This window comes from Canis aureus, chromosome 18 (genome assembly GCF_053574225.1).
Source record: "Canis aureus isolate CA01 chromosome 18, VMU_Caureus_v.1.0, whole genome shotgun sequence".
Classification (NCBI taxonomy): Eukaryota; Metazoa; Chordata; class Mammalia; order Carnivora; family Canidae; genus Canis; species Canis aureus.
Genome location: NC_135628.1, coordinates 9,330,025 through 9,354,089, shown reverse-complemented (window position 1 = coordinate 9,354,089; position 24,065 = coordinate 9,330,025). Strand labels below are relative to the sequence as shown.

The 24,065-nt window shown below is 38.2% G+C and overlaps 1 protein-coding gene across 8 annotated transcripts in view; it reads right to left on the bottom strand.

Annotated features, from left to right (window-relative positions):
• Positions 1–24,065, bottom strand: part of DOCK4 (dedicator of cytokinesis 4) — a 409,480-nt gene that overhangs the window by 181,629 nt on the left and 203,786 nt on the right. For all 8 annotated transcript variants that reach the window (XM_077856142.1, XM_077856147.1, XM_077856145.1 and 5 more), the window contains exons 8-10: positions 18,758–18,909; positions 1,695–1,776; positions 1,107–1,167 (exon numbers count right to left, since the gene is read on the bottom strand). In XM_077856142.1, coding sequence (XP_077712268.1) covers positions 1,107–1,167; positions 1,695–1,776; positions 18,758–18,909 — 295 coding nt within the window. The remainder of the gene's footprint in view (positions 1–1,106; positions 1,168–1,694; positions 1,777–18,757; positions 18,910–24,065) is intronic.

Genomic DNA, 24,065 nt, shown 5'->3' with positions numbered 1-24,065 from the left:
TATTTCAACTGTCCCTCAAATAAAAAAATAGCATAAAATGAAAACAGGTCCCCGGAACTGACTTTTATGAGAAAAATGTATAGAAAATCTATGTTAGGATAGTAACATGTTTTATAGTCTCTCGATGCACGGTGCACTTATCAGATGCATAAGATACAAGACTATAAAAATAAAGATCACTATGCAGGATTGCCTGGCAATATATTACTATCCTGCAGAAGCATTCCTAAGCAAATGATGTAGTACAGTTAGTGAAGAAGCGGAAACCAGTTTCCAGTATTAGCTGGTTAGCTTTAATACAAAAACTGTGTAGGCTTTACCATTCCTCATTTTACCTAGTTCCTCTGCCATTAAATATCTGCTTTTAGAGGTATTTTATGGGTAAAAACAAGTGAACACATTCTGGCTTTGTTGTGCAAGCTCGGTGTAGAACACCCAAAGTGTGCTCTGCAAGATATTAATAAATGTTACATTATATAAATGTTTCCATGGTCAAATCAAATTTGTAGAAAGCTAGGGCCAACCAAGTTAGAGAGGCATTTTAATATTTCCCGGTAGGACTTCTCAGACCCTTCAATGAGCTGATATTATAAAAGTGGAAAAAATACATAGCATTCAGTGTTCCATAGCCCTTTAGTCTTTAGTTATAGCACTTTTTTTTTTTTTTAAGTTGTAGCACTTTTTGCAATAATGCTCTGTAGCACCCTGCACTTTGGAACATGTCAGTTAGTATAAAATTTTCAAAAACTTGTAGGAAATCCAGATTCTAAAAGTAATTTATGCTGTTAACAGAAATTAGAATTTAAAAAGACAAATGCCAAATTTTGAATCAAATCTGTTTAGGGAGTCCAATAAAACAAAAAGAAGCACAACAGACTACCTCGTGACTTCTATGGAAAGAAAACAAAGTCTATTTGTGATGCATGGGGAGGCTGGTGGTGGGTTTGGAGAGGCAAGGGAAAAATTTCCAAATGCGGTGATTCTGGGATTCCAAACTGGCTTTCACTTCTTGCTGATCCAGATAGCAAAGAAATCACAACACAGAGACCTTTCAGCATTTCTTCCCCCTGCTGTGCTCCTATCACACTGACAAATGTTGAACTTACCAATTCGGATAATGTGCACAGTGATATAGATGTCTCTTCTTAGCTCGCTGCTACCCAGATCCTATGAAAAGAAAAAAAAGCAAAAAGAAAAAAAAAAGCATGATTATTTTAAAACTCATAATTTATATAGAAGCATTAAAGGTCAAAGCACATTATTTCCACAAATAACAGATGACAAAGATAATGTAGACACTCCTAATGGAATTTTGTAGCAGAGGTATATAATTCAAATCCTGTTCTAAAAATACCACTCCAATCAACTTAACACTCTAAGTCTACTGATGTCAAATAATACTTAAAAAAAAAAACCATTCTTATTTTAATCTCTCACTCACTGATTCTTTAAACATTTAGTACATTCTAAATACCATACGCTGTGCGGAGCGTAACAGGCTCTAACGTACACCAAAGGAAGAGAGGTGTGTCTATGAAGGGTGATATTCAGAGTTCGGGGCACTACCGTACTTCGTGTGTTATTTACAAAGTTTAAGCAAAGTCACTATGTTCTCTCACAATACTTCATTTCCTTTAAATAATATAAAGTACAATTGGAAGAATTCACCTGTAGATGAAACAAGATCGACCTACCACAAAGAGAGAGCAATGTCGTTCTGGTTTATCTGGGGCTTTGGGAAGTCCATTTCTATTCAGCCTCAAGAAAAATCTCTCACTACAAGAGAAAAAAAAGTTTCATTTTCTGAAAATTATTTAATATCTAAGGGCTTGTCACTCTTCTAGTTGTTCTTCATCTTAAGTTAGACTCGAAACATATTAGGTCCTTCATTTGATATCAAAATTGCTTGTTAATTAGGAGGACGCCCAAAACAATAAACATTTGCTTCACTTCTGACAATACTGGCAAATCAGCAACTACAAAAGCAGAAAACATAAATATACATGCAAGCGAAAAATTAACTTTTAAAAGAATAGGTTTCCATATCCGTGAAATCATTCTTATTATTCCAAAAAGTAGAAACAGGTGCTGTAAGGGAAAAAAACATGATCTAACATCTTTTTTGTGTTTGTATCCAAGAATATTGTTTTTCAAGTTGTATGTCTTAGTAGTTAATTAACATCATACAAGGACACCATCCTGAGTGGCAACCATCTAATAGAAAGCTTAATATGTTATGCTCCAAAACATAAAGAGAAGGCCCAAGAAATGAATTTGCACTGGTCCACAAAGGAAAAGGAGACCCCAAACTCCCCACAGAACTTGTGTTTGAAAATACAGGGTCCCCAAATTTAATACAAACACAAATGCTATTGGTCAGTTACTAATTCAAATCAATAAATACTTGTGGATATCATTTAGATCCAAGGTAATGTTATCCCATTTATAGTCAAATAAATAAATAAAACAGGAAGACTATCAAGCCCCCAAAAATGAATGTGCTTCAACCATGAGCTTCTGAATTTCAATATCCTGGTGCCTACAACAGTATCCAGTAGCTGCCTGCCTCGGGCAGAGAATACAGAGCCAACAATCCACAGAATGTGGTACCAGGGGGTATTAGCACACAGTGTGGCCTTGCTTGGGGTAGCTTCAGCCTGGGGACCGAGTGGAGAAAGGGACTGTAGGGCATTAGTGAGGCTCAGAACTACCAACCCCATGCTTATTCACCACCCAATCCTTGCCTTAAATAATGGCTCTATTGACTCCAATCTTCCTTCTCTCATACAAGGGGAGAAATGAGAGCCATAACCACATCTCCAAGGAAGCATAAGGATACGAATTTATGGCTGTTTTGAACATTTTTATTCTCTTTTGTGATTTAAATCTAGATAGATCCTTGTAACAGATTCAACTACCTGACTTACCTTGTTCTTTTTTTTTTTTTTTTCCTTCCATTATACCTATTCCTGACCTCTCATATGAGAAAGGGCAAACCAATGCACATTTCTGTGGGGTCATTTCCACACCTATTATCTATGGGGTTTTTTGGGTATTTTTCCATAGAGCGGTGGCTGATGAGATCTGAATGAAGAGAATATAAATTGCTGCAAGGATTCTCAAGTGAAGCTAAAGTTCCCACAATATACAATTCTGAAGAAGAGGTGGGAAATGACAGCTCCAACTGAGGATGCAGAGTTAAATTAATGATACCCAATCATTATTTCCTATAATGAAAGGAGAAGAACTGTAAGCTTTCTTCACCATGGAAGATAATTCACTATTATTTCTAAATAAAGATACGCTAAAAGGGAATATGTAAAAATCTTCAGATAAATGAATTAAATAATCATATTAAGTATTACTATTTTTCCCAGAATTTACCATTTGATGGCTATTCTGCTAAGGACTTTACAGGGTTTAATTCATTTAATCTGGGCAGCCCAGGTGGCTCAGCGGTTTAGCGCCGCCTTTGGTCCAGGGTGATCCTAGAGACCCGGGATTGAGTCCCTCGTCGGGCTCCCTGCATGGAGCCTGCTTCTCCCTCTGCCTGTGTCTCTGCCTCCCTCTCTCCCTCTCTCTCTCTCTCTCTCTCTCTCTCTGGGTCTCTCATGTATGAATAAATAAAATCTTTAAAAAAATAAAAGATAATAATTCATTTAATCCTCACTATGTCCTTATAAAGACAGTACTATTATGCCCGTTTTATAGATGGGAAAACTGAGAAATAGTAAATAGTTTTACACCCAAGATCACAGACCTGGTGTGTGGCTGAGTAGTGGCTCCAACCCATGTGTTAATTCAAAACCTATGCACTTCATTTGAATGCTGTATGGTAAATCTTTCCTCTGCTTTGTAGAAATAGAGAGCCAATATTTCCAGAATACTGAGATAAGGGAAAAGCCATTTATTTGCTTGGGACAACCACTGATTCAGTCAAGCCTGGTCCTAAGAGTACAGGGTCACTGTCTCCACTCTTCCTGGCCTCCCAGGAATGAAAGAAGTAGAGATCTAGTTCAGCAGGTATCAAACCAGTCCCTGGCTTAAAATAGTTCCTTGGTAGTTTGTTCAAGGAAACATACATAGAAAAATAAATTGGGGAATAAATTATTTTATTAAACAAACACAGAGCTCCAAAATGATGTAAGAACTTGGCTTTAGTGAAACAAAACTCTTGAGATTTAAGACTGGTATTTGGTTTTGCTTCTTAGTCATCAAAGAACATTTATTGATTATATTTTAGCCCCAAAACACAAGCAGTGTGACCACTTTCCCCTCTTCTGTATCACAGATGGCACAAACTACTTTATGTTTTTATATTTTGTTGAGATGCACTTAGGTTGGAGGTTCCTCTTTATCCAACATAAGTGGTAAAACCAATTTCACTTTATCTTCTGACAGGCCAGTCTAAAATAATGAATGCCAATAAGATTACTATACAAAAGTCAACAAGGCATTCTAGATATTAAAACCTTAACTTTAATACTGATATAAAATACCACTCCATATTTGTAAGCTTCATCAATATTCTGGTAAAGCAATGTTTCCTAAAGTATTCTATTTCAGAAAGAGATTCCTTTTGCTCTGTCACTATTTTAATTTCACCAGTCTAGACAGAATCCTGATTATGCAAGTATTATACTATATCATATCCTGTTTCAGAAAGAATATCAATATGTACTAAGCCAATGACATATCCCTGAGCTTAAGCATGCCTTAAGGGGGAGATAAAAATAGACCAACGATGGGTACTATGGAAAAATAACTCATGTGCAATTTTTTAAAAACCAGACTTCTATTCAAAGGAAAAAGAAAACCTCTGTTGCTAATTAAAAACAAAAACAAAAACAAAAAACAAAAAAAACCCACCTTTTTTATTCATTTAGTGACAATTTATTTTACAAAGTCAAATCAGGGTCTCTTCAGCTTTGGTGATACAGAACCTATTTAACCAGCGAATGATTTCAGAGTAAACAAAAGACTTATAGCCACACATTTCAGAACTCTAAGTAGACAGGTGGCATCTCTCATTAGAAAACAAAACTAGTTTTTGTGAGTTTAAAAAGTGTCCTATGATAAGATGTAAATCCCTCAATTACATCCTTTACATTTTTCCCTCATCATAGCAGGTTTGTGTGTTTCTATTACATTGTGAGGAATCAGAGTACAGGGTGATCATTATTAACCTTGACATCCCCAGCTGCTAGCCAATGACTCGGTACTTCCTCAGTGTTTAACTAAAGACTGAACACTCTTTTAGGAAAAAATACAACACAATCCAAATAATTGGGGAGCTTTATTTCCCTTCTTAACTTTCTCTCTCTTCTCCATAGTGTCCTTTACTTTATGGTGAGAAATGTAGGAAATTCTCCAAAGAGACATTTCAATCAATGGTGCCTCCCCACCAGATGTGAGAGCCACCTAATTAACTTCGTGGACCTCCCAGATTCTAGATCATGCTTTTAACCTTGTCCTCATGCGCATTTTATATCTTTATTATATTAAACATACAGTAATGGAAAAATCTACAGTGACATCATATATTTCCAAATGAGAATACTGCATCCTTCATCATCAAGGAATGAATAAGCAAATAGAAACACTTCCAGAAACACTGAGAAATGTGAATTGGTATTACCAGCAAGGAAAAAAAAAAATTCTCATTTGACTTTTCCATATACTGCCATGTTCTCCCAGAGGAAATTTCACTGCCAGAGAAATTTAGTGTCCACTTGAATTCCACATGTGAGCCCTTATAAATCATTCTATATTATAAATCAACAAGGAAATATGTTCTTTGGAAATAAAGAATAAAAAAGCCATAATTATCTATTATCTATGACTTGCCTTTTTCTAACAAGGATGCAAGAAAACCAAGATAATGAAATAGAGTGTAAATAAGCATTTCCAGGATGGCCCCAGGGAAAAACAGTACCAGTAAATACATACCCTGTGCTAGGCACCACAACTTACACTTCACATGGATTCTCTCACTTAATTGTCACAACTGCCCTATGTGGTAGGAACCACCTCTGTGTCCCTACTTTACATATGAGAAAGCTGAGGCTTGGAAATATTAGGTAAATCAGCCAAACCTGCATGATCAGCAAGGATGGAGCCAGGAAATCAATTATTCAGGGCTTGACTCCAGAATCTCAGCTCTTAACCACAACACTATGCTGTATTTAAAAGAACAGATTACCTTGAACAAAGGAGAGCAAGACTAACCATGTCGTGTTAACTGAGGGTTTTTATTGTGAATATTTTCAATAAAATAAAAAGTAATGAAAACGCATGAATCTGGAAAGAAATTAAGAAAGAAAGGCAGCCAGCAAGTCACAAACGTATCTGTGTTCAGTGTACATCTGTGAACCTGTTCAGCTGTACTACTACATTCTGAAATATTAAAAAAGATCTCTGACAACGAAGGGTGTATTTCCATAGCACAGTTTGATAGAAAAGTCCTTACTAGTGATCAAATACTGTGGGGTGTGCAGCAGGGCCATGAAGCCCCCTGATGGCTTCTGTTCCCATTCTCAGCAGGGTAGGATGCTCCTGTCTTCCTGACCCTCTATCATCTTCACTGAGAAGTATCACCCTTTTGTAGGAAAGGCCCTGCCTAGGGTCTTGGAAGCCTGCAGGCCAGATGCGGAAGGGTGCTTCCAGCCTTCTGAGTAACCTCATCAAGTGGTTCTCCCGTAGGGTGTTCCTAAGATATTCAGTTGGCTTCAAAGAGCAATGCACCTAAAGTTAGGAATGGCCAATGCCAAGGAGACTTTTACATTTCTCTGTATGGATTCATGTTTACCTCCCTACAGTTCCCATCTTGTAAGAAGCAAAACTGCCTGATTTCAGGTATGTGAAAATTGTACAGCCTGTACTTTGTACAAAAATATATGACTGGGGAATATCTTGGGTAGAAACATGTGGTGTAAAAGATTAGTGGTCTAGTCTGATCAATCTAAAAAAAATTACAAAGAATATTTCTAAAATCATTTGAACACTTAAATCATTGAAATAAACATATGGTCCCCAAGAGGAATAATAAAAAAAGAGAGAAAACATTTAGATGCTCATGTTCTGGTAAACTAATGGGAAAAAAACCTGAACTGTCCAGTTCTTTTACACTCATACTTTATGGAACCATTGGCCGAAAAAATACTCCATGTAGTGCCTTTGAAAATACAAAGTCACTTGTAAAGTTAAAGGATGACAATATCGACTCTACAATGAACAGAAGTGAGGTGAGATGTGCCAGGAGGCAAGGAGGCAGCAGTGGGAGCAAGAGGACAAAGGGAAGAGTGAGAAGAGGTGAGGGAATAGTTCAGCTGTGCTGACTCCAGAGCCTCTATCCAAAAGGCAAGAGAACGCAAACATGCAGTGATTTCATGCTTCTATTTCACAGCTTCTGCCTTTTTTCAAATGCTTTCTGACTGATGAACAGTTTATTTTTTTTTAATTTTTTTATTAATTTTTTTTAAAAATTTATTTATGATAGTCACAGAGAGAGAGAGAGAGAGAGGCAGAGACATAGGCAGAGGGAGAGGCAGGCTCCATGCACCGGGAGCCCGATGTGGGATTCGATCCCGGGTCTCCAGGATCGCGCCCTGGGCCAAAGGCAGGAGCTAAACCGCTGCACCACCCAGGGATCCCCTGATGAACAGTTTAAGATGCTGCCAACAGTCTGAGGGCGACCATTACTGTGTTCTTTTCTAGAACAAGTGGTGAAGGACAACTCAAAACAGGAAGACTCAAGAAACTTTCTAAATGTGGACTAATGCCCCCCATGATCTGGTGCTATGGTTGGTCAGGCAAGACTTCGGGGAGGTGGCTGGAAGGTGTGCTGGCCGCTGGATCAGGGGATTCATTGCTCAGGGTGGCAGAGAGGAAGATGAAAGGAATGCTCAGTAGGAAAAAAGGCACTGCTGGCCTTCTCATCCAGGGGCTCCTAACCCAGGAGTGCATGACATGCTCTTGGGAGTCACATAAAACCCATACCCTACCCTGGACTTCCTGACTTCCGACGTCAGGATGGACTTAAAAGCTCCCTGCATGTTTAAAAGCCCAATCATGTTTAAAGACCACTGTTTTGACCCATATGTCCAAGCCCCAACAAGTCAGAATTGCCTGCCGTCTGTTACGAGACTCATATATACCAGCAAGCAGGCAACACATGCCTGGTACCTTCAGGACAAAGACTCTTTTCTCAACCACATGACCAGTAAGGGACAGAGTTTCTCCTTGGCAATAAAGAAAGCAACTCCTCAAACAAGACTTCCTCAATAAACCTATTAACGTGCTTTCTAAATTTAAAACTAAAGCAACACTAGGGTCATGAGCTTTTCTGATTACAGGGAAATGGAAAGAGTGATTGTCGATATCAAGGTTTCTGAAGTTCACCTAAAGAGTACAGACTCTGAGTTTTCTTTTTTTTTTTAATATTAATGTCCATGCCCACATTCACCTTAAGAATATTGGAGGGTGAGGGACTAAGCAACCAACTAATACGATGCCTTTGTCAGGACAGCAAAGGATTTTTAAGTTGAATGATACAAGGGGAGGTAAGTTTTTAAACTATAGTCAACTGCATTGCCGATTTTGAACATGAAACAGATTCTTTCTTACTATTTACGATGGCTGGGAAGTGCTTCATGTTATTCTTCTTTTTAGAGAATAAAGTTACCTGAATTGAAACTCTTTCTAGAAAAGTATAACTCAATGAAAAAAGAAATTCCGTGCTTTGTAAAGTTATAAATAAGTGATATATACAGCACCTGCCATTTTACCTTACCTGTGCTATTCATCACTGATGAATTTTAAAAAGTGATCTCGGTTGACTGTTGATTTGAGAAAAACAGTAATGACTATAAGTTCAAAAGACCCAAGACCCCAGAAGTCCCAAGGTTGTACTCAAGTAAAATCCTTAGAAATAGTTATACCATTTGAGCAATCCGGGAAATACTCACTTGCATCTATCTCAAGAGAACTCATTAAGAATTTCATTAGAAAACAAGTTTCTCAGAGAAGTAACAAAAAGCAGGCAATGATAGGATCTGGTCAACAGAAACAGGAACCACAAAATAAGAAGGCCTATATAGGCAGGATATCTTATGCTTATTCTTCTGGGAATTTACATAATTTGATCATTATAAATACTGTATCTCGGACATGCTGTGAGGGAGGAAACACTCTGGGTAATTATTCTGACCTTTCTAACAATGCCTCTTCGTTAGGGAAAGCACCTGTAAAAAAGAATCTTGAAAATAGAGCAAACCAGGGCTTAAATATTCTCTGGATTGAAGCTCGCAGGTCCTTGCAAGGAAACTTTAAATGAAAACAGAATAAATAATAAAACTGGAAGTAAGTCAAGCCCTGCAAAACCACTAAGTACAACACATCTTTCATGCATTTATTACTTCAAAAAGATGTTCTATTTTTTTAAAAGACAATAAGAGAAAATCAAATTTCCTTTCTACAGTTTACTGACAGATTCTTTGTATTCATTACAAGTTTAAAAACCGAAAGCTATCTAAATCATGATTAAATACTACTTATTAGCTAGATGACACATGCAGCTGGGCTTTTTAAAGGTCAAATGATCTTTTTTTTTCTTAACAAGACAGCTACAAAGTCTCTAAACTGACACACAAATGTTAAGGTGCATGAGAATAGGTACATTACTTTCCAGAGAGATTTACAGTTTCTGTAAGTTTGAGAAGGAGCTGAAGGCACCAAAAGGTTAGAAAGTGCAGTACTTTAGAGACACTGCAAATATTTTTGTGAAATGGAACCAGCATATTGGTTACAATAGGAAGAGATGGTATAGAAACTGTATTTTAAAAATACTTCTCGACTTAAAGCTTAAGAGTATTAGAATCCAAGTTCTGGAAGAGCAGGATTTTTTTTTCCCCTGTATTACTCACTGATGTGTCCCCACTGCCCAGATCGGTGGCTGGCTCTGGGGAGGACGGCAGTAACAGCTCAATGAATGAGCATCAGTGATTCAACAGCAACCGTGTGAAACCATGATCAATGGAAATAAAAAAGAAGACATAGGCTCTGCCAAACGTGCAGAAAAACCTCTAAATAGAAATACTTAGGAAAAGACACTGTATTTGTCTCCACCATTTTTTATTCACATTTTTTAGCATGACAGATTTTGTAAGTGATGCCCCCATAGGGACAGGTCTGATGCACACAGAGTAACAGGAAACGAGTCCATCGACGCTCTGGAAGCCCTCAACAGCTTGGCTTCTCCCTCTCACTGATAAGCCATCCCCGCTGGAATAGGATGACCACAAAAATGAAGACAGTAATGGCATGATCTTACAATGTTTTGCTTCAACAACCACAGAAGACTTGTAAGCTTCCTTTAGCGCATCAATGCCCACCCAGTGGGCACAGATGCTGAGAGGATAAAGTCTTATCTTCAGAACAGGAGCCAATGAGGGCCAAACCATTCATAATTCCTTTGTCAGCGTTCAACAGTCTTACAACAGAAATGGCAGCGAATGCCAAAGAAGTCCTTGCAAGATGGGTTACTTTGTGTGGCTGCAGCTTCTTCATTGGGGAACTTAGGAAAATGAAACTTGAATTCTCTACAAGTAGCAAATGCAGCACAGGGAAAGGGAGGCAAATGACCAGGTTCACCGTCTTCCAAAATACGGGAAGAGTGGGGCACTTGGGTGGCCTAGTCGGTTAAGTGTCTGCCTTCTGCTCAGGTCATGTTCTCAGGGTCCTAGGATTGAGCCACGGTTGGGCTCTCTGTTGAGTCTGCTTCTCCCTCCCCCTCCTGCCTTTCCCCTCCCTCTTTCCTCCCACTTCGCGCTTGCTCTCTTGTGCACACTCTCTTTCTTTCAAATGAATGAATAAAATTTTAAACACACACAAACACACGCACACACAGGAAGAGGGGTAAAAGGGCCTTCTGGCCACATTCTAAAATATTATTACACTGTTTAAGTAGGAAGAGACAAGGAGCCAGAATAACTGGGAAGAGCTAAGAACAAGGAAGCCAGTACTGAATCCACTGACTCTATGAATAGTTTTGTTTTTTGTCACCTTGAATTTCCAGCCACTTATCATCACAATAATGTACTAATTTGCAATTTGAAAAATAACTGGAATTGTATGGCTTTTAAAATGCTACAGGGAGGGGAAAAGAGTGGATGGCTGGTACCCTGGGTATTCTCAGCACAAATGAAGCTATTTCTCGCTTCTTTTATTCTAATTTAGATCTTCCTCCTGGTCCATTTCTTAAAATGTCTCCTATTAAAGACATCACTACATCTCGAAAGCAATTATATGTTGTTGTTGTTTTTTTAATACATGACACTGAAGTGCGACCAAAGAGGAAGCAAACCACAAAATCTGATTAACTCCAAAGGGACAACAGTCCCAATTTTCACACACCTGCTGGAAGAATTAAATGATGGTAAAGAAGAGGGGGAGTGGAAAGCAGTAGTGCCTTTAAACAGGAGGCCCCAGGGAAGGTCACTGCGGGTCACCGCTGCACAGACACCCACAGTGAGATGTGTGCCAACATGTCTAGACACAGCAGGAAATGCTCTGGGCCGTATGGAATAGTTGATATTGCCACAATCCAAGGAGGATCTCTGAACGCCTTCTTCATCTATTTTTGTTCTCAAGCAGAGTTGTGCCCCCTGCACGTATGGCCAGATTTTTTCTCTGCATTATTGCTGTGCTTTGGAGAGGTTACGATTTTGAGTGAGCTTCATCACAGAAAACTCTAAGAAGAGATCTCCACCAGCTATCTTTCAACATTCACAAACCATAAATGCTCTTAATTTATGACAAAAATATAAATGCTGCACTTATGTGATCACACTCTAATAAAGTTGTAAATGATGTATGAAATGAGAAATTCTAGCACAGTGCTCAGAGAATTAAAAAATCTCATCCACTCTCTTAACTGTGTTCTGTACTACAATACATACGATGTACCGTAATACATACAATACAAAAAATACATTTTTCCTGGTCTGGGCTGAATAACTATTCTGACAGCTGCCTTCTATGAGCCCTTGAAAAATGTTCCCAGTAACCGCATTTTTCAAAAACAAAACAAAACAGCACTTCTTTAATTTCCTTTAAAAAATGAAAAGGCTATTATTAGATCACCTCTGCCTCTGAAGAGACCTATCGGAAGCTTCAGTTGTAATTTCTTTGATTCTCCTCTCCATTATGCTATATTCCCAATCTTCTCATCCTTTTCCAACTCTGATATTTCAAACTCCAACTCCCATCACCTGCATCTGATCCCTACTTCCTGAGCACCACTGGCAAAAGCTGTGTAACGTGGGAGCCAGGATTCAGTACCCCTTTCAGATGTCCCTCTTGGGAGGTACCTCACCACACGCAGCAATTCTGTTATTCCTCACTACCTCACTTCCTATCACACTTGTGCTCAGCGTCCACTTCCCTTGTTCCTATAAATCACTTTTGGCCCTCCATTCCTTCCCTTGCTCTCCAATGACAGCAGATCTTGCTTCCCAGCCTTGACTATACATGATCGAGGCCACAAACCCCATCTCTCCATCTCAACATTTTCTGTCCATTTCACTGCCCTTACCTTCCTTCCTCCCCCTTTAGAAGCAGTGTCCTTCCTCTCAAAGTAGATTCCTTCACTTGGATCCTGGATCCCTTCTGCCATTTGCTCCAGGATTCATCTTTGAATCTCCAGGAGGGTCTCATACTGCTGGCACACAACAGATACTCCTATGTGCTTGTGTAATGAGTGAGCAAATGAACACGAGATTGGTTACAGGCAACATGCCATTCACAGAACGGTTGCATTTCCTCACCTTCGAGAGGACAAACTTGTACTAATTCAGAGTTTCTGGGAAGCTGGCCCTAATGAAGACATAGGATTTTGCTTGAGCCTATAATGTACTTCCCCTCACAGGATCTTTATTAATCTTCTAAGAACTGCTATTTTGTTGTACATCATACAAATCAGAGTTTATGCTTTAAAGGTAATATTGTAATGTCCATGTTATAAAATACTGATGTCCTAGACCTTAGGAAAACACTCCTCTTAGGCTTTGTCAAATACATTATCAAGAGTATCACTCAGTTTATATGAACCCAGGAACATTATTATAGGCAGAATGGAATCCAGACCATCCAAGCAACTAGCGACTAGACCAGACTCACAAACTAGTCTTCTTCAAAGACACTGAAGAAAATGCCTGCCCTCATTGCTTTTTTGCCAACGTGCACAAAACACGTGAAGCAGGCAATTCATTAACTATACATACTATATTGCTAAAAGTTAAATCAAGAGCCCATATACCTAAAGGGAATCCACAACCATTCAATTTTATCACACTAGCTCCACCTATCCCTTTTTTCTTTTTTGCTTTTTTTTTCTTCTTGTTGAAGTACTTTAAAGAAAATCATATCCCTGATGCCATTCTGTTTACTAGTAAGCTTCTCTGAATCTTATCTAAATATAACAACATACACCTAAAAAAAAAAGTCAAGAATAATTCCTTGTAAAATATAAGAATTCAAGACCAAATACTATGTATCATTTCTGGTTATGTTAAAGTATATTTCCTATTTTGGGTTTTTGAAAATCATAATCTTTATAGCTAACATTTACTGGCCAATTACCAGGGGCCAACCATTACACTACAAAGTATATCTATTATCTCATTTAATCCTCAAATAATCCCAAGAGGAAAGTGTTATTATCATCTTCAGTTAGCAGATAATTAACAGCCATAAGAAAAATGATTAACTACCCAGGCTGATGCATCTACTAAACTAAAAAACCAAGATTTGAACCCAGACTATGACACCAGAGCCAGGCCACTTTTATACTATACGGTGGTGCCTACATTAGATATAGGAAGATACAGGTCTTGAGGATGGAGATAAATTCAGACATACTTCATAGTTCTATATAAACTCATAAAAACCTGTACTCCACGAATAATATTTGCTACTTCTCTTTTTCTTAAATGACAGAATTAGAACAATACACTAGAAAAGAGGGTGATTGTGGGTAATATAAAATTTACATGGAAATGAGGCATTTCAAGAAAATGGAGAGTTTACATGTATGATGGGAGGAAACATAACATGACTTCAGGAAAGAATGTGAATAAGGTACTGGAAGAAAGTAAATTTTATCTGAATTTAACTACTATGAAAAGACTTTTGGAATTTAATTACCAGAATAAGACTTTCAAAGAGTGCTATTTTCTCAAATAAAAGCCCATGCCAACAGCGTGCATGCATGAGCAGCCCTGTACTAAGCTAAGTACCCATTTGTGGCACTTAGGTCCTATTAAATATATTCTCTGATGAGAATGAAATACAGTAATAGATTAGTTGTGAAACAAATTTACAGCTTTAATTAATGAAGCCTTAGAATACACCAGTAAACAAAGTAATGAAAATTATAAGGGAAGTAGTCAACCAGTGAACAATGTCATTTTCATTGGCCCATATAATTTACAGTCTGTTGTAGATTAATTGACACTTATCCACACAGGGAAGATATGAATGAGTACACCCATGCAGATCTGTACAGCCTACGGAAAAGAGAAACACTAGGAGTATGTCTGTTAGCAAATTGTTAAACAACCAATTTTAAATGCAAGCCAAAGGAGACATTTGTAGCATATAATGTTACATAATGTTACATAGCTTTGATTTCTTGATTTCTTTATATATGTATATATTTCTTTATATATGTATTTATTTATTTAGTTTAAATAAAACACACACACACATATAGTTTAAAAAACCTCCTGATATTCCCAATCCTATAGCTCAGTTTATGCACATCCATACCCTTACTGTTGTCCCTTTCTCTGGTTCCTGGCTCATCTCTCTGCCTGAAGTCTCAAGTCTATTTCCTGAAGCCTCTGAAGGGACAATGATCCAGCAAAGGCTTTCCCTCTCCCCTGAGTACAGCCTCTTTTGTTACTGGATCCTTCCTGTCAACAAGCTCCTTGTCTCTCCCAGTTTCTTCAAAAAAAAAAAAAAAAAAAACACAAACCCTCAGCAGATCCCCTACTCCACACTGGTGAGTAAAACTTGGTTGAGGAAGAAAACAGAACATGGTAAGTACTGAAGATGAAGAGAATAGGTGTAGAAAAGTGATTCAGAGTACTGATGAGTGCTGCAAGTGAAAATACCAGGCATACAACATACCAGCCATGTCACCTATTAATCGCTCTATGCCTCAGTTTCCCCATCCGTAAAAAATGGGAATGTTAATAGTGCCTACCTCATAGGGTTTTTGCAAGGGATAAATAAGTAAATATTTTTAAAAGAGCTTAGAACAATGCCTGGCACGTCATAAGCATCATATAAGTGCTTTGTTAAACAAATAGAATAGAAAAGAATAAAACAAAATTATAGATGATATCTAGGGAAATGGCTGCCTGACTTTTCCCACCCTTGTAAGACTAGGGAAATTATAAACTTTCAACCAGAGAGATGTTCTGTAAAATCACTTTACTCATATAAAACTTAATAGCTCAAACTCATTTTTTTTTACTAATTATGCTTTATAGTGATAAATCATGTCAAGACTTTACAAAACTCCAATAAGTAAAAGTATGTTATATTTGCTGATAGTTGAGTCCAATGTAGCTTTATCTGCAGGGGGCTCTGGGCTGGTGCTGTTATACAAGTGGCCAAGGAAGGTAAGCTGGGAAAGTGCAGGGTAGGTGTATGTTAGCAAGATGGTGTCAGAGATGGAGTGGAAGTGGATCTAATCAATTATCTGGAATTCCAGATAAGGAATTTGTAAAATTATATGAGTCAACATGGAAAAAGTGAAGACTGGCTGGAGATGGATATTTGATCCTGAGGGATACTAATTTCTTAGGTAGTAATTTCTTTGGAGTTCCCCTTTTTCAGGATATAGCCCACAATATTTACATTTGAAAATACGATGTTGGGGATTTGCTGTCAAATAATCTGGGGGCAAGGAGGAGGACAGGAAAGAGGTGTGGTTAAAACAAGATCGGGCCTGAGCTGATCATTGTTGAAGCTAGAGGCAGGTACATGGGGCTTCAGTGAATCATTCTACTTTTTCACACATCTGAAATTTTCTTAAAAAAAAAAAAAGTTGAAAAAAGAAATATAAGTTGATTTTAAAATATCCCTACAACTTACACTGTTGGGCCTAAGAAGAAACACAACAATGTCTCAAAATCATATCTTACCTTTATAATACCCTTTCCTGAGAAGATGCAAATACTTCACACTCACGAGTTAGGGTGGGAGCAATGAGGGAAGCCAGACTTGTCAAAAGTTTCAAGATGAAGGAAAAGACAGATGGAAGTGAAGGGCTCAGGGCAGCAGTAGTCAACTGCAGAGATCAGAGTCCAGTCCAGTTTCCAGATCTGTGCACCCTCTTCAAAAGGTAACGATGATACTGCCTTGTGCTATCAATGGAATCGAAGCTACTCACAGCAAGGTTTTGAAAACTCCCCAAAGAATAAGCACGGTGCTGCCCAAGGCCTCAGAAAGTCAAGTAAATAAATCTGAGCCTGTCCCATCACCTAGTAAGCACATACTTTCACCCTTATTCATTCTTTGGCTGATTACCTTTAAGGTGATTATGAATTTGGCTGCTGAGAGCCGATGGTCAAGCTCAGTGAGTAGAAGCAGTGAAGAGGATTTTGACTTGATTTCTTCTTGGCTTATATGTATCAGGGGGATTATTCAAGGGAGTGTGTGTGACAGAGGGGAGGGGAGGGGAGGGGAGAGGAAGAGAAAGAAAAGGGGGAGGGAGACAGAGGAGGCAGGCACATGTGGTAGCCTAACCATGTCAAAAAAGGTCCAGCTCCTGGTCTGAACTTTGGGGCCCCAAAAACATACTTTGGGGATCCCGCACCCAGGTTATTTTCCTACTCTCAACAAGTGCATAGGAATAAAACAAGGGAGAAGTCTGTTGATCAAAACCTAAAAGGATGTTTTAGGAAAATTCAAAATGTTTATAACAAGGCAAAACTAAGAGACAAAGCACTATTAATCCTAAATTAATGCCCTCCTATAGTAATACAATGTGAACACTAGTGGCAAAGGGGAATCTATTGTCTTCAAAACCTTAGCGTAACAGGAATGAGTAAAACAGTAGAAGCTCCTGGTTCTCATACATTTCCTATAGTTTGTTCAATATGTTAGAGACAACATATTACATAGACGATATTATAAGGAATTTTTGGTCAACTACCTGGAAGCCAAGCTTTCTAAGACACACTTCAGTACGTTAGCAAGTATTACTAATCTTTCACATTTCCAAAGCAAGTGCTAAGCTGTAATTTGGATCTGTTCTTCAAGTCTTTGTTTTCTTCCCTTTTTAGCACTGCCGAGTTGTGAAGGGGGAAAAGTTTTCTAACTTACAGATTCATTTCCTCCTAAAGTATATAAAGCAGATTTTGAAACTATTATCATTGTTATTTACACATCCCATAAATTCTGTCCTTGCCACCCTAAAATTGCTACCCTTTAAATTCCATGGATTCAGTCCACTGTCAAGACTAGGAAAGTACTCTCACTAGCAGGTAATGATTAAGATATAAATTAACTCACCAAAGATTTTGTGGCTATAAATGCATTAAAAATAAACTTTACACATATTTTGTAGAAAAAGAATATATATCAAAGATTTTATTTATTTATTTGAGAGGGAGAGAGAGTGAGCAAAGGCGAGAACACAAGCTGGAGGGTGGGGGGGATGGGTAGAGACAGGGAGAAGCAGACTCCCCGCTGAGCAGGGAGCCCCATTAGATACTGGGACTCCAGGATCATGATCTGGGCCAAAGGCAGACACTTAACTGACTGAGCCATCCAGGCACCTGGAAAAAAAGCCCTTTTGATGAGGAGAGAAACACTCCAGAATTATTTTGTATTTATAAAACAATGTATTTGACTCAGAGTTGCTTCAAATTGTCAGCATATTCATTATTTAAATAAGCATCATTTTTAAAATGATATTTGATCATTTTAAAAACATTGTAGAGTTGGGTCATTATGCGTGAATTGTGTGATACGATTTTAAGTTTAAATTTAAATTTTTTAACGTAGAAGGTTGTATGCACTGTGTCTAACTTTAAAACAAATACAAAAGAAAAAACTTGAAACCTAAAGAAGTCTCAACAAGAGTGGAAGTTTTCGAATACCAAGCAAAACATCTACTATAGCTTTTTCCTAAATATTGAAAACTTGCCCTAAGAGAAGACTCTGAGAATTGAGAAAGGAAAAAAAAAGTGAAACTGTTTACCATTTCTCAGCTCTGAAACTCTAATGAGGTTTCCAAATACTTACTCCCTTTGTGATTTTACCTGATGTAGACAGGATAAAAATAATGTAATTGTTTACTGAAGATTTGAAAAAATAAAACATGTTTACCTTAATAAGCAAACAAACTTTGGGCTTTAGAAATATTATGTCTTCCTTGCATTATCAATACAAAATAACTCAAATAGCAGACCTGATATCAATGCCATATTTTCATTTAGTATTAATTATTATGGTTCCACACCCCTGTTGAGTTTCTCAAAGCACTTCAGTACGCATCACCTGATTCAAGTTTCACGGAAGCCTCCAGAGGGTAGGCAGCTTAGAAATCCAGAGTTCTACAAATGAGAAAATTGCGGCTCACAGAGGAAAAGTAGACAAGGTCATATATCCCAACGCTTGCCAATTACCAATGCTCACCATTCTGACACTAAGAAATTCAAATCATGTTTCCGTACACAGTTACCTGATTGGTCGATTCTCTTTACTGTCAAAGAGTGAGAAGATGACCTCAAGCTCCTCCCCCAGGTTGGAACACATGAGGCTCTTCATCTGCACAAAAAGGTGGTGATTGCTGGCCTGCACAGGGGTATCCTTCTTCCGATGCCGGTGTTCCATCTGAGTAACACCCACCCCGGCCCCGACAAAAAAATCAGATCAGCATGAACTGAAGAAAACAATGTGATCCAACAACTAATTAGCTATGGTATGATTATGATGTCCTGTGCTATCTTTTTTTTTTTTTTTCCTGTGGATTTGGCATCTGGTTGGATGTTACATTCCAAATTTTCTTCCAAACTTCTAAAAAAAGAAACCATGAAGTTTGCAGACTATTAAGGAATCTTGCTTTAAGAATTTGGTATGTATTTATTTATCTATTCATTCATTCATTTAGACAGGGAGAGGTAGGGGAGAGGGAGAACCCACACTCAGTGCAGAACCCAACGTGGGGCTCAATCTCATGACCCTGATATCATCATCTGGGTCAAAATTAGGAGTCAAGACGCTTAACCAACTGAGCCACTTAGGAGCCCCAATAATTTGGTTTTGAATCATTAATGTTAAAATGATACCAGCTTAAAATGAGTAGATTCAGGCATCATGAGGTTCAAAAGATCCTACTGCTCCCTTATCAACTCCCAGGGTGAGAACAAATTATTAGTCATCTTTAAAAAAAACAGACTCAATGGTGTCTATCTGGTCATTTCATTGATGGTAGTTGAACAATGCAGCTATGATTTCATATTTCTCATAATTAAAAGTCTTTTTAAAGTATACTAAATTGTGAAATTGTGGTAATTTTCTGAGACGTGCTGTGGCAAGTGATATTCAATCACAAGAGCAAAAAAATGTTTCTAACTTGCTGTGGAGCTACGGGGAGGCAGACTGGGAAAGCCAGTGAGATAGATGGCTAAGGGGTGGAGCAGCATCTGTGCCCATCTTATGTCTGCCTAGCGTAGGTTACACTTGGGAGGCAGGATCAGAAGTGAGAATTAACAGAAGTCGAAGGAGGGAAAGAATCACCCATAGTTCCAGGGTAAAGAGTCAGGCAACACATAGTCGTTAAGTGTCTATTATGTGCCAAGCAGTGGAATGGACTGATGAGCAAAAAAAGAAATAGCCCCTACCTTCATGGGTCTTATCTACCAGGGGGAGCAAACATCAACAAAATCATCCCACATTCAGATAGGAAACTGCAACTGTGACAAATGGAGGGGAAGAACCAGATACTCATGAGGATCTGCAAGGAAGTGATCTGACTTGTGTCTGAGCGGTCAGAGCAGGCGTCCTGAGAAAGTGACACTTTGGCAGAGAGGCAAGGAGGGAGCAGAGCGATGAACCATCTAGGACAGTGCTTCTCAAATTATGTGCAGGAAAAAAACCAAGTTGTTCTTCCTCCTAACCTACTATAGGCAGATATTTCCACGAAATACAATAAGAATGTCATGGTAATGTTAGAATGTTAGGAAGGTTCCTAAATCTTTACTCACCATTTTTGTACTTGGACCAGTAATAATCAATTCATGGTCCAGCTAGTTCTTGGACCACCTTCAAGGAGAACTGGCTCAGGGTAAGAGCAGAGGGAAAACATATACAGAGGACTATGTATTCACAGAGTCAGTGCTAAGAATGTGGAGGATTTTTGCTTTCCTAACAAAGATTACTAACGACCACCTCTTTTGGATCACTTGACAACTAAACAACTAAACTTGACAACAAAAACAATAAAACAGCTCAGGTATTAATTCTACAGTAATAGGGTAATATCCTTCACTTAGGATTAAGGTACATAACCTGTTTCTACATTAACCATCTTTTTAAGTTTCTTAGTTCAGCAATTGCTAACTGACCAACATTTGAAAGGAAAAAAACATGATCTATATTTACAGGTGTAAATGCAACAGCTTGAAATTACCAGAATTTCACTTTTATCTTTTAATTTGCACTATTCAAAAAGTAAACGGTTAAAAAATGTAATTAAGCAAATGCATCTGTAATCACTGTATCCTCAACAGGTACAATGGACATCTCTCCGTGAAACTGAAGAGTAAGTACACTTTCTTGTAAAGTGCACCTCGGCATCGTGTTATGTGTTAGTCATAATTGCTAGAAAAAGCCTCCTGCAGAGAAATATTCTAACTATAGGGAAAAAAAAAAAAAAACAAGTATAATTCTGTCTTGTTTTCTGAGAAGGTTGCTCTTTTTGTGCTTTTAAAGTTCTTTTTTACCAGAAGAAAAGCATCAGACATTTATAAAACTCTATCTCTTTAACTCACAAAGAAGCTTTTTATTTTTTGAAAATGCTAACTTATTTTCTGATATACTTAAAAGTTTAGGTTAACGCAGCACAGAGTACTATGAAGAAATGAATAACTACCGAGGACCAGAGTGGGAAAAACAGGTATAAAAACCTTATTTAAATAAAGGACTTCAAGGAGGCATCTGGTCTTTACTTCAAACAGTGCAAAGTTCCTAGCATCAGTCATGACATTTGCTAAAAACAGAGAGAAAAAAAAAATTAGCTCCTTTACTCATGCAAGGAATTCAATATATCTAGATCAGTGGTTCTCAACCTTGACTGCACTTTAGAATCACCAAGAGAGCTTTTAAAAAATACTTATGCCCGGGATCTATCCCAGAACAATTAAATTAGAATTTCTAGGGGGTGGGGGTCCAGACAGTGATAGTTTTAAAAGCTCCCCAGGTGATTCTAATGTGCAATGAGGGTGGAGAACTATGGATTGAGATCATATGCAAAGACATGCAAATCACAGGCAAATGAAAAATGCATTTTTGCATCTTCTGTGCAATTATTGCCTTGGAACCTTGATCTTTGCATGTATGCTTGGCCTAAGCCTGCCTGCTTCCACTCTGATTTTGCACATGTGACGCAGGTCATCACAAATGGCACTGAAATCTCTCCTTCCTCACCCACCTCTCTTCCAGGTCTAGAAAAGATGTGGATGTAAGTAAGTTAGGATGACTTGTTTATCTCTTGGTAACTGCCTACGATGGGGAACTGCCAAAAAGGTCTCTGTGAAAATATTATAATAAAAACAAAATTAAAGAGGCATGTTCATACCTCAAGGGCTATAACTTGGTAGTTATAAGAAACAGATAAAAATCTATCTCGGAAATAAATTATGGTTACGAAGGAACCTACCAGATGCTCTAAATGTGCTTACAGTTTAACTAGACCTTTGATTAGGAAAAGAAACAGATTTATTCCAAAGATTTATTGGAAGGATGCAAATTTTTAATCTTCATATAATGTATATGTTACTGGGTGAACTATCCAAAGTTTTTCAACCTCAACACTACTGTTAATTTGGGCTGGATATTTCTTTGTTGTGGGGGCTGTCCAACATTGTAAGATGTTTAGTAGCTTTCTCTGGCCTCCATGTATCAGACCCAGTAGCACCTCTCCCCACTCCCACCCCTACCTCACCTCTAACTGTGAAACGCAAAAATGTCTCCAGACATTGCCAAACGTCCCCTCCTCTCTGTTTGAGAGCCCCTGGTCCACCCACTAAAGATCACAAAGCAAGAAGTTAACATGATCTTATAAAACCAAGAAAGGCTCATAAAAAGATACTCTGTATGCACAGATAACCAGAGAATCTAGCTACGGCTCTCTTTATTTATAGAAGGATTGAAATCTGGCCTTTGGCAGAAAACCAAATATTCCAAGTGGACATATGTTAACACTGTGAGGTTTAGCACGTTTTACTGCTTAGATGAACATAATTAGGTGAGAAAGACCTGTTAACAGGGCTATCAAAAACCTAAAGCAAGACTTTTTTTTTCTTCTAATGATGCAATATGGATTTAGCAAGGCACAAACACTTGTGTTTCAAATAGGACACAGAAAAGACATAGTAAAAAAAGACAAGTGGCAACAATCAAGCATCCTCTACTGGGGCATGCATTGCCATGGCCCTTGATCCCTAAGTGACAATAAACACCAAAACAACAACAAAAGCAACAAGGGGTTAGTGGGAGCGCCTGCAAACTCTCCCTGGCGAAGTCAATATAGTCAGTCACTTTTATGCTGCCCAGAGATTGTCCATCGTGCTGGTTAACATGCTGGACAATCTGATTAGTGCTAGGCCAGGGTACTAAACAGAATCCTGAAGCTTCCTTAAAGATAACATGTCCTTCTGAGGCTTGTAATAGTTTGGCTATTATCTATGCTTTACAAACAGTAAAATACAGCCACTACTGGGAGAAATTAAATTTTTATAGAAAATCACAAATGAAGACTTTGAGCTAGGATCTGAGCTATAAAAATGGAAAACATCTTGGACTGGCAGTCACTGCTCATCAGGGATAGTTTCTTGCACCACCAGCAGCTACTGCTCATCAGTCACAGACCAGATGAGACCCCAGAATTGTATCAACATAGCCACCACTAACAAATTTGAATATTGAAAGACATAAAATCAATTTGCCATCCCATACACAACATTAAGTGAAAAGAACAAAGACAAAATCACACACACAGAAAATTATACTAAAAAAAGTAAAATGTATTTGTGTCAGACACTGTTAGTTGCTTATTAAATATAAGACATCCTTAGCTAAATATGGGGAATGTGACTATGTTCTGGCCAATGATATATAACTGCAAATATTGTGTGGAATTTCCAGCAAAGCTCCTTACAGTCGTTGAACTAAGAACCTTTCTCCTTCCATTGCTGGAGAGCAGATGTAATGGGCTAGAGCTCTTGCAGTTGTATCAAACTTTGAAGTACCCTTGATGATGGAAGCCACGTACTATACAGCAGAAAAATAAGAGCCTGTATCACTTTTGACACCATGAAACCACATGCAAGCCCAGGACTTCCTGCCTCTTGGCCTGCATATTGTGAGAGATAAATAAATTTCTTTTGTTTTCTTTTTTTTAAAGATTTTATTTATTTATTCATGAGAGACACAGAGAGAGAGAGAGGCACAGATACAGGCAGAGGGATAAAGCAGGCTCCATGCAGGGAGCCCGACGTGGGACTCGATCCAGGGGCCCCAGGATCACACCCTAGGCTGAAGGCGGCGCTAAACCACTGAGCCACCCAGCTGCCCGAGAGAAATTTCTATCATGTCTAAGCTTCTACTATTTCATTGAACACAGCTGAATCTAATCTTAGATTAGATTTAATCTTATATACTAAGATTTAGTATATAAGGTATCAATTATTCTTGCCATCTTGCCTCTGTAATAAGGAAGAAATAAAAGTGAGCAAGGAATGAAAATCAACTGAGTGTTTAGATGCTCT